The following is a 12,194-nucleotide window of genomic DNA, read 5'->3' on the forward strand; positions in this document are numbered from 1 at the left end:
CTTAGGTAGGTGTTGTTATCCCCACTCTACTGATGAGGAAACTGAAGCTGAGAGATATTGTGTGCATTGTGTGCACTGAGGTTCGCAGAACCTTTTAAGCCTTAAAGGATGCAGTTCAGTTGCATAGGGGGTGTGTTCTGGGGCAGATTCAGGGCTCTGGGTTCATCTGAACAGTCCTAAGAATTTAGAAATGATTATTTAGAAATGAGTAGTAAATTTGCTGAATCCCAGAGGAGCAGGAGAGGGGGGTTTCCATCATGAGGTCAGGTGGCCCTGCTGGCAATGATGTCAATCTCAGCAGAATACCCTTCTCAGAGCTGGACTGACTCCCCCCTCAGCTCCTTTCCTAGTTAAATAACCCATGCTGATCTGTACTTATGAATACCATGGACCTGAAAGAATAGAAAGCAAAGTGTTTTTTCCCATCATAATCTAGAAACAGGCTAGCCTCTATCATTGAATGGGTGTTGCCTCAGACAAACTGAGACAGAGAAAAGACCTTAAATTAAAAAGGCCAAGGTCTCTCACTGCATGTGGAGCCAGATCCAGTCAACCTGATCTATATCTTGCCACTGGGCCCAGATGGAGAGAGTGAAGCTGGCACAGCCCTGCCTCACTTAAATCCAATTCATTGCAAGTCAAGATATCACCGTCCTATTGTCATTTGTCCTCTCTGAGAATGAAGGACAAACAATAGTCTATAAAATGAGCATAATAATAGAACTTAGCTCCCAAGGTTGTTTTAAGAATAAAATGAGATGAATTTTGCAAAATGGTTTTCAATCCTTAAAAATCTATTTAATCTATTTATGCATGTATGTATATATGTATATATGTGTATGTTTATATATGTATGTGTCTATATGTATGCATTTATAGGCTAGGTATTATTGACACTGTTGTTATCTAGAAAGTCCAATTCAAGGTAACTGCCCAGATATTTGTTACTTTTTATAGTTTAGAATAATACTATTAACATCAGAGCCAAAGAATGTGGACAGGGCCAGCCATACTCAAAAAGGGGGCAGGTTGTTTCCATGGGGCTTAGCCTCCCCTTCCAGGGTCCCGCACCCCACCTTGCAATGCCCTTTTGGGCTCCTCTGCTGGCCTCTAGTCCTAAAGAAAGTGTTGGACAAACTTGTTGCTGCCGGGGTTCCAGTTGCCTGATAAGTAAAGCGGTCCTCTTCCTCTGCAACGTTCAGCTGGACAGATGCCAGATCCTTGAGCCCCTTGAAGGATTGGGCTGTAAAGGGAAGGATTTAGATATCTGGGAGTGACCTGGTGGGTTATCTCATCACCCATAAATGTGTGATGGAGGCCACTTATCACTAACACAAAGCAACTGCTCTTTCTCCCCCAGGGGGCTAATAGATGTCATTGACCTGGCCAAATTCCGGAGGCTGAAGCACCTATGGCTTTCCTTCAACGAGGTAATAGACATTTGATCACTAAATCACTTTATAATTAAACAGTTAGTCTTGGTTTCATGATTTTTTTAAAAAGGTAGTAGGGGTAGATTTTAAATGCTCATTACTTATATGCATATGTGTGTATACACACACACACACACACAATATTATATTATATTAGAGGAACAGTATGGCAAGTGGACAGAAAACACCACTAAGTCAGCAAGATGTGGGTTCAAACCCCACCTTTAAACACATTGAAGTTGTGACTCTGGCCCAAGTCAGTAAAGCTCAGTGTTCCAGACAAGTCTCTAAGAAGGTGCTTCTCTGTGTTAGTAGAGGAGCTTAGCTCCCTGGACATTCCCTGTACGGATCAAATCACAGGTCTGGACCGATAAAATCAATCAGTTAATCCAGGAGCAGCTAGATGGAGCAGTGGATAAAGCACCTACCCTGGATTCAGGAGGAATCTGAGTTCAAATTTGGCCTCAAACACTTGACACTTACTAGCTGGGTGACCCTGGACAAGTCACTTAACCCTCATTGCCAAGAAGAAGGAGGAGGAGGAAGAGGAGGAAGATCAGTTCATTCAAAGCTGAATTGTGCTAACCATACAACTAACCCCGCCCCTTCCCAGCTGTGAGTGCTCTCTACCTCCTCAAATGACCTTATTATTCTCTGTATAAATGTTGTCTCTGCTCCCACTCCTCTTCCCCAGTACAATTTCAGCTCTTTGGGGTGAGAGGCTGTTCTTTTATTTGTTTGTTAATCCCCAGTGCCTAACTCAGTGTTTTGTATATGGTAGGCACTTAATACATGCTTATTGAATGAATGAGAAATGTTGGTTAAAAATACAAATCACGGGGCAGCTAGGTGGCGCAGTGGGTAAAGCAGCGGCCCTGGATTCAGGAGTACCTGAGTTCAAATCCGGCCTCAGACACTTGACACTTAACTAGCTGTGTGACCCTGGGCAAGTCACTTAACCCCCATTGCCCTGCAAAAAAAAAAAAAATACAAATCACCATGTGTGTTGGCCATATTATCCAGGCTATGTTCTCATTATAGGATGAGATGGATTTTTTATATTTATTTAGAAGAATAAAAATGCCCTTCTTATCTTCAGTTGCAACGCTGATTTTGTTTTCTGATGAATTTTAACTCTCCACGTTGGCTTATCAAAAGAGCTTCTAAGGGGAGGAGACTTTTCACTGGAATGGGAGCATGAAGGAAGGACCTTGGTCACAGTGTTAGAAAACCCCTTGCATGGGGTGAAGACCTGTTTGTCCATCTTAGGGTCCTTGATTTTGAGCTGGAAGGTTCAGAGGTCTTCAAGTACAATCCCCATTTTACAGATAAGGAAACTGTCCCAAATGGTCCTGATGGTCCAGTGGTAGAACTGGTGTTCCATGCAGGGCCCTTGGACTCCAAGGGGGGCAGGGGGCACAGTGTTTAAGAAAGAACAAAGGACAAAGGAAGCAGCTGTGTTCTGCCATCTTTAGTGGAGAGTTTGAAGCTGACTTCCTTTGGACAAAAAGTAGAACAGACTCGATTGCTGTCACTCGGTCTAGTTTGAAAGTCAGCCAGCATTTTTTCCAGGCTTTAACAAAAACATGTCGGAGAGCCTTTGTCAATGGCAGGATTGGACTCTTGGTACCTTTTCCTGGTGTGATCCCGATCTCCCCTCTCTGAACAATATTGCTGCCTTCCAACAGCTCCTCATTCCCACTGCATCATCTCCCTTTTCTGCCCTCTCCGTGGTAGTGCCCGTGTCGGCAGTGCCCTGGTTTCCTTCAAACTTCACCTCATTTACCACCTTCTTGTGAAACCTTTCCTGCCCATTCATTTATATTTGTCTTTCCTGGCTAGATTGTCAGCTTCTTGAGGACAGGAACGGCTTCACTTCTATGCTCTTTTCTTTAATCCCCAGCACCAAGCACAGTGCCTGGCACATTGTAGTGCTTAGTAAATACTTGTTGATTGATGGGTTAGGACTTTGCTTGGCTCTTGCAGCCAGCAGGATGTGCAGAGGCTCCAAAGGAGAACCAAGCAGCCTGCCTCCCATTTTTTGGGGGAGTGGATGTGTCTTTCTGCTGCCCTGGGGGCCCCATTAATTATCCCTCTTATGTCATCTTTGTTGAAAGAATTATGTCTTCCCTTATATTTAAATCCTTCACAAGAACGAAGGCAGCCTGAGTAGCCTAAACATGCGTGGCTTCTGCGTGGTTTTGAAATAGATGGATTTGCAGAGAGACATCCATTGGTGATCTGGGAGAGAAGCCTGTGGCAAGAAAAGACAACCTACCTGTGATCACCCTCCCTGGCCCTCCCCCACACACCACACACCACACATATACACACACACACACACCATACACCACACACATACACACACCACACACACATACCACACCCCCCCACACACACACCACACACCACACACATATACACACACACACCACACACACACACCACACACACATCACACACACACCACATACCACACACATACACACACACCCCCACACCACATACCACACACACCACACACACACATACACACACCACACACCACACATACACACACCACACACACACATACACACACACCACACACACACACCACACACCACACACACACACACACACACACACATACACACACATACCACACACACCACACCCCACACCCCACACACACCACACCCCACACCCCACACACCACACACACACCAAACCCCTCCCCCCCACACACATATACACCTTGTCGATGACAGTGTACTCAGAAAAAATCTATTTCCTTTGGAATAAAGGGCAGACAAGAGAAAGAACCGATTGAAATGAGGAAACAAACTTGCTGAATCGTTTTCAAGAAGGGAAGGGTAGTCTAATTCAATTCACCTGACCTTTTGAAGCCTATTTCCATCGGTGAAGTAGGGATAATAATAATAATAATACTCACACTGCCCACTACCTTAATGGCATGTCCTGAGAAATGTGCATTGTAAATTGTGACGTGTGGTGTCAGAAGAAGCTATAATTTAATTTTTCAAGTCAGAGGACTCAGTAGTTGTCCCTAAAAATTGTGCTTTATGATCAGTTGGGTTCAGGATTGAGCAAGAGAAGGTGAGTCAAATCAAATCAAGTCAACAAGCAATTATTAAGCACCCAGTGAGTGCCAGACACAAGTTAAATGCTGGGGATACAAAGAAAGGCAAAAACAAAACAACAACCAGTCCCTGACTTCAGGGATTCATCATCTAATGGGTGAGACGACATGCAAATAGACAAATTAATACTCAGGATAAATTGATGATAGTTAATAAAGAGAAGGGAAAAGGGGGATCAGTAAAGGCTTCTCAAGGAGATGAAATTTTGTTGTTGTCTGTCATTCCTTGTTGGAGAAGACCATGACATCGGGTAATGTCATAACTTGCAGTGAATTGAATTTAAGTGAGGGTGGGCTGTGCAAAGTCACCAGCCTCGCTCCCTCTTCCAGAGCCCTCTGGTCCAGTAGCAAGAATTTCATCAAGTATTCGAAAGCAGCCTGAGCAGCTCGGTCAGGGTGAGGAGGGAGAGCATTCTAATTATGGGAAGAGACAGGGACAATGCCCTGCATGGGGTGATGGCCTTTGGGAAATTACAGAGCTCATAGACTGACCCCCAACTTCTCCCAGACAGAAGGGGTCATTTTTGATGATCTAGAATCTGTCTGTTATTATCTGACTGTCAATTGTGGAACTCCATCTCCAAAACATTTAAATTCAGTATCCCTAAGAGAACAAGAAGTGAGAAATAAGCCCAGGAAGGTGCTGTGAGGGAGGACTGAAGACAGGGTCTTGTTGGTATAGTGTCCAGCAACATAGAAGGTCTAGTTTCTTCATAGTTTTTTCCAATGCAAAGAAGTAGGGCCAGGAGAAAATAAATGCTTATTAATTAAAAAAATTAAAACAAAAAAACAAAGATAGATGGTGACTTGAGAGAAAGAGAATACCAGGTGCCCTGCCCCTGTGCCTCCCTGGTGTCCTCTGGGAGTGAGCAGAAAATGAGGGCTGTCCCCAGCCTTCCGGGAGGAGTCCCTGCTGCAAACCTGTGGGAGGTGGTAGACGAGAGAGGTACAAGATAGACAGGCATGGAGGAGCTGCAATCTGCATCTCTGAGGTGCCCATGTGATGTCATCACTGGTCCACATCCTACAGAAGATAGAGCTGCAGTTTTATGTACAGTCCTCCCCTTCTGTTCCACAGGGTATCTGACAATGCTCTTTTTATTTGGTGCTTGTTAAGTTCAAAATAAATAAGGGGAAAAACCAATTCTGTTAACAGTTGCTAATTTAGATGTAATTCAGAAAGAGGTGAGCTTCCTGTGAATGAGTGATGTTCAGTGGAGGGGGGCAAAGAAGCAGGCAGACTGCTGGGGAGAGAAGAGGGCCCACCAAAGCCCTTCTTAGCTGGCCTGTGCTGATGACCTCAGAGGTGGGTGGGGAAGAGCTTCCAGGGCCCCACACTAGCTGGAAGAAGAGAGATGGAGGTAGGTGTCTGGAGCCTCCAAAGCTCCAGGCATTCTGCTTCTGACATGGAGAACATGTTTTCCCCAGTCGCTCACAGAAGGTTGTAATCAATCCATCATTTCCATGCAAGGCTGACAAGCTTTGGTAGGGATGGGGCTCAACACAAAGTTTGTATTGAAGCAAGTGATCATTCAAAACTTAGCATGGATTTCGAATCACGGCAGTTTAGAGCTAGAAGGCATCAGAGAAATCAGATGTTCTAACCCTCTCTTTTTATAGATGAGAGGGTCAAAGTGGTCTGTCCAAGGCCATGCGACTAGTAGTGTCCAAGCTGGTGCCAGGGCTGACCTCTATACTGTTCAGACCTCATTTAGAGTTATTGGGGTCTATCCTGTACACCACACTTCAGGAAGGATGTTGGCAAAGTGGGGAGGGTCCACGGGGCAGGGGTGGGGGGACAACCAGGATAGTGAAGGGCCTTGAGTTCATGCCAACAGAAGATTGGTCATACAGACTGGCCATGTTTAGCCTGGAGAAAAGACCACTGGAGGGGCTGAGGGACATGATGATGGTTTTATAGATGTGCAAGAGGGCAGAACTATGTCCGTGAGGGTAGACACTGTAACAAGACCTGTTTAGGCTTAGTGGCTCTTAGCACTTCTTCACCATGAGAGCCACCCCAGAGTGGCCTGCCCTGCTTTGGGAGGTGTTGGGCTCCTCCTCAGGAGGAATCCTAAAGCAGAAGCTGGAGAACCACTGGCAGGTGTATTGCAGTGGCGATTCCTATTAAGGCTTCCATTGAAATAGATGCCACTGAGGTACTTTTCAACTCTGAGATCCTGGAATTCTGTGATTGAGTGGCTAGAAGGGTCCAATTGTAGCACCATGTTTGGGGGACATAAAACTAAGGCATTAACTGGCTTTCAAAAGCTAGAGAAGATCTAAGGAGAAGAGATTTGCCTGGAATCTTCAATAAAACATTGCAATAAGGCAAGCATTTATTCAATACCAGACTGGGTTAAAGAGGCATTGTGAGGCATTGCTTCAGAGCATGAAAAGACAAAAGATGAAAAACCATCCCAGACCTCCAGGATCTGATATTTTAATGGGTGACACAATATGGATATAGATAGGCAAATTCCAGATAATTGGTAGAGGGAGAGAACATTAGCAACAAAAAAGGTTGAGGAGGGGCAGGGAAGGTTTTGGGGGAAAGCAAATGAGTTCTCTTTTGGACATGTTGAATTTGAGATGTCTGTGGTACATCCTGTTCAAGATGTTCAAGATATCATCAGAGATACATGATACTGAAGCTGAGGAGAGAGACGTGTGCTAGATAGGAAGATATGGGAATAATCTATACAGGGATCCTAACTGAACTGATGGGAGCTAATGAGACCACCAGTTGGTGTGGTCTAGAATGCAATGAGATGGGGGCCCAGGATAGAACTTAGTAAATACCCACTTAGGGGACATGAAGATCAGCCAAGGAGACAGAAGGAGCAGTCAGACAGGTAGGAGGAGAAGCAGGAGAGAGGGGTGTCCTGAAACTCTAAAGAGAAGAGAGTATCCAGGAGAGGGGGGTGATGGACAGTGTTGAGGACTGCAGAGAGCTCAAGGAGGATCAGGATTGAGGGGGGCAAAACCATTAAGTTTCCCAACTGGATCACTGATGACTTTGGCAAAGAGCGATTTGGGTTGAATGAGAAGGTTGTATTATAGAGGAATCTGGTATGAATCCTACATGTATGTGGGAGACCCTATGTTGGAGGAGAGCCTTCATGGCGTAGTTTTGCTTCCTTAAGTCAAATACGTTTTTTACGGTTAGCAGCAAAAGGCAGAATGCCACCTTCCATTCTCTACAATTTTTTGGTCAGTTGTGTGATTATGATTATAATGACAGGGTCTGCTGTTGAATAATGTGATTATCAGTGAAGTTTCTGTTCAGTATTCACTGTCAAGTTCACTTCCAAATAAGTAATGCTCACTGGACAGCTCTGGGCTGTTGTCCATCCACTACTAATTTGGGTCAAGCAGGTTGGTCTTGCCGTTGTGGGCACCTGCACTAATCATCTGAGAGTACTAATGCCAAGAAAGCACTTTGTAAACCTAAGAATGTCATGCTGTCCCTGGGTGCCTAGCACTGTGCCCTACAGTTGTGTTTCCTTGGACAACTCACAACACATCTCTGAGCCTCCGTTTCCTCATGGATAAAATGAGGATACTAATACTTTGCTATCATCCTCACAGGGTTGTGGAGAGGAAAGGAGTTTGTAAAGCCTAGTGGGCTTCACAAAGGAAAGATTGATTATAACGCTATCACTTCTGCTCTTCCTTGCAGAGGCTGGGGGTGGCTATGGGTGTGCAGTGTGGCGAATCCTGTCAGCTCATTTGATGTCTTAGTTTTCCTGAGCTGTTTTTTCCCATCTTTTCTTTTTAGTTAAAAGGCATGACTCTGGGAAATGTATATGCTGTTCAAACAAAAGCAAAAAGAGAAATGTATGTTAAGCAAACACTTAAGAAATCCCTGAGATAGCAATAGAAGACTTTATTTTGTACTTCTCCTTTTTCAGCTCCAAGACATCAGATTTCTGCTAAGAAATCCTTGTCTGGTAGAACTTTACCTGGACAACAACAGCCTCTATGCGATAGAAGGTATGGCATCCCATGTCAACTTTCTTTTCAAAAATATTCCTAATGAAACTGTTTTCAAAATGAACTTTGACCTTCAGACACATGAATGTCCTTGAAAATTCAAGTTTCTGTTGCAAACACCAAATGGGTTACAAGGTTCTGTCACTCTCAGTATTGGTGTGTTTCCATCCTTGGTGTTCCACTCCTGGATAGCAGTCCCAACTTAATGGGGGCAGTTCTCCAACTGGAAAAAAATTATTATTAAGTTTCACTATTTGACTGTCTACTTGGACATCAACTGGATGGGTTCCAATCAACCCTATTTTTAGAAGCTATGGTGGGGCAGCTAGGTGGCACAGTGGATAAAGCACCAGCCCTGGATTCAGGAAGACCTGAGTTCAAATCCAGCCTCAGACACTTGACATTTACTAGCTGTGTGACCCTGAGCAAGTCACTTAACCTCCATTGCCCTGCAAAAAAAAACCCACTAAAAACAAAAAAAAGAAGCTATGAGGAATGTTAGACTATAGTTAAACAGAGCCCCTAAAAAGTCTTCAGCATTTTCACAGCCTCATTAATAACTCCCCATTGAATTATTTTCATTGGACTCTCATCCCCTGTCTCCCTTGCTGACCTCTTCCAATGCCTTTTGGGCTATGTAGGTGACCTTGAATTCTAGAAGATGGTGTGAGGGCAAACCCTTGCAGATAATGCCTGTCTGGAAAGGCTTCAAGTATGAGCGTGGTGGCCAAAACTGTATGTTGGTTGAGAAGCAGGTAGACAGGTAGTATTAAAAAAGAAAGAAAAAGCCTATAGACCACATGTGGATCTCCCAATTCCCACCTTAAGGATTATTAGGATGATAGAGATAAAGCTAAAAGAGACAACAGCGGTCATTGAGTTAAACCTTCTCATGTTACAGGTGAGGAAACTGAGTCCCAGAGAGGTTAAGTATTATGTCCAAAGTCATACAGCTTTCAAGTATCTAAGGCAGCTTCCCAGCTTCAAGGTCTGTGCTCTGTCCTCAAATTCCAGGCTTCATTGAGATCTAGAACTCTTCTTTTACAGTGTTCCGTCCAAGTACCATCAGCCTGCTTTCAAAATCAAACCCTTTCTCCATGAGCTTCAAAACACACCATGCTCTTTAAAAAAAGTCAATGGTACATTTGCTTTTGATTTATCATCAGCAAAGACTTTTGAGGAAACCGTCCCCTTATCCTTCCCCTGATGCTCTCTTTCAGGCCTCCGACACCTGGTCTCCCTGAATGTCCTCATGCTTCACAACAACCAGCTGAAGAATCTTGACGCTGTCGTGGATGAACTGAAGTTAATGAACAACCTGAGGACACTAAGTATGGCCAAAGAAAACTCCTAAAATGAGCCCATGAGAAAATCCACCCCACTTTTTTTATGACTGTCTAAATTTACTTACGTAGAAATTCCTTCCATTTCAGCTGGAAGATGAAAATTATTGCCATTAATTGGTGCTTAACCTTTAAGAAAAATGGATTGTAGGCACTTCCATTGGAAATATTTACTGAGTATGTTGCATTCAAATCATGGTGCTGGGAGTGAGGTGGGGGATACAGAGATGGGTACAGTTCCTGCCCCCCTGGAGCTTACAGTCTAGAGGTGATGCCAGGGCATGAAGAGAACTTGACTTAGAACCTTGGCCTGTACCCAAACCCAGGCTTGTCATCCAAAAAAAGAAGGGGTTGAACTAGATAGGCTCTAAAGTACCCTCTAACCCTAGATCTTATAATTCTTCTTGTACACACACACACCCCTCTACTACAATGCACAATCTGAGAGTATCATAAGAAAATGGTGAACAAAGTGCCATAGATATACCAAGGAAGGAAAGAAAAAGGGTGAATTTGAATATATTCTGGTGGAGTGGTTCAGAATGTTGTGGCATTGGATTCTTCTCAGATTCTTGAAGTGGGTATAATGAATTCAGATCTTTTTAGTCTTTTAATTTCTCTCTTTTTTTTTTTTGGCAGGGCAATGAGGGTTAAGTGATTTGCCCTGGGTCACACAGCTAGTAAATGTCAAGTGTCTGAGGCTGGATTTGAACTCAGGTCCTCCTGACTCCAGGGCCAGTGCTTTATCCACTGCACCACCTATCTGCCCCCAGTCTTTTACTTTATTACAAAGAACAAGCTGTGATTATACTTTTAAGACAGAAAACCATGGAAGCTGTGTGGCTAAGATAGTGTTCACCACACAGTAGAAAACACAATAAATGTAGATGGGCTAAATTTTCTTTACTGGTTATATTAACCAGATAAAAAAAAGAACACACATAAACTGTCATGGGAGAAGCATGAAAGTCCCTAATGTGAATAACCAAAATCTCATCCCTAACTCCACCATGGTCTATTATGAGTGTTTCCATTTTTTTAATTGGGAGGAGTGGCTTTTTCATAGCTATCAAGGAGACTTTAATGTCAAATTTTTTTTTTTTTTAGTCTTCTTGACTTAGTTAAAAGAAACAAGGATATTTTTTGCAACATTGACCTCTGGCTCATGCCAAAGAGATTAGATACTTTCACTGATCAAGAGTGTTTGATCACAAATTCTCTTAAGATGTCCATCCCAGCACATAATTCTTCATAAGAGAAGCACTGAAGAATAATTTCCTTATGTATTTTAGCATTGCCCATGTCCATAGCATTTATGACTAGAGATGCTACAGGATTTCACACTTCAGAATTCTTTGTGATTTTAATTCCTTTATCCAAACTGTCAAAAAGTCATTCTGTTGGGACAACTAGGTGGCACAGTGGAAAAAAACACTGACCCTGGATTCAGGAGGACCTGAGTTCAGGTACGGCCTCAGACACTTAACACTTACTAGCAGTGTGACCCTGGGCAAGTGATTTAGCCATCATTGCCCCCGCAAAAAAAAAAAAAAGAAGAAGAAGAAGAAGGAAAAATGTCACCCTGTTCCCAAACCATGACACCTGTGGGTTCATTTAACCTTTAGGATTGCCTACCTACAGATTAAATGTGTAGATATGTTCTGAGATCAACAAGAGATTTCAAAGTAGATCTTTGAAAACAAAAGATAATTCTTTATAGCTCCATAAAAGTTTTGTCTGAAAAAAATAAAGCTATTATACTGATAGCAAAGTAGGATCAATTGTTCAGTTTTCTGCTTCTTTTTTGGTAATAGATTTCCTTCCACATGCAAGAAATTATCTTTCCTCAAGCACATGCTTGAAGCTGGTACAGTCAGTTTTGATATATTGTTTGGTAAATGAAAATTACTCCTATTCTGAATCTCAAATAAGCACGAACAAGACAGCGCTGGCGCCAACAAGGTGTGTGCAGTCTTAAGTAGCCTCCAGGGGAGGTGGATTAAATCAAATTAACCTATTGAAAGTGAAAGTGTGAGCAATTCCACTTCATCTTTCCTTAAGGAATGTGCCTATACATCATGCCAGACTTTCCAAACATTCAGACACAGGAAACTGATTTCATATCTTGGAAATATAATTTATGGAAATTCAGTATCATCAATCCTAAACTCATAAATCCCACATACTGGGGGTTTAATAGGTTAGGAGGGGGAAGGTCTTGAAAAATAAAACTTTCCTTCCTCCTCTGATATTTTTAGTAGAGTGGAAAACAAGTCAAAT

At 43.1% G+C, this 12,194-nt stretch overlaps 1 protein-coding gene across 1 annotated transcript in view; it reads left to right on the top strand.

Annotated features, from left to right (window-relative positions):
• Window positions 1–12,194, top strand: part of LRRC72 (leucine rich repeat containing 72) — a 30,223-nt gene that overhangs the window by 6,280 nt on the left and 11,749 nt on the right. Inside the window, exons 3-5 of the mRNA XM_043965178.1 lie at window positions 1,361–1,430; window positions 8,490–8,571; window positions 9,792–9,902. Coding sequence (XP_043821113.1) covers window positions 1,361–1,430; window positions 8,490–8,571; window positions 9,792–9,902 — 263 coding nt within the window. The remainder of the gene's footprint in view (window positions 1–1,360; window positions 1,431–8,489; window positions 8,572–9,791; window positions 9,903–12,194) is intronic.

This window comes from Dromiciops gliroides, chromosome 5 (genome assembly GCF_019393635.1).
Source record: "Dromiciops gliroides isolate mDroGli1 chromosome 5, mDroGli1.pri, whole genome shotgun sequence".
Classification (NCBI taxonomy): Eukaryota; Metazoa; Chordata; class Mammalia; order Microbiotheria; family Microbiotheriidae; genus Dromiciops; species Dromiciops gliroides.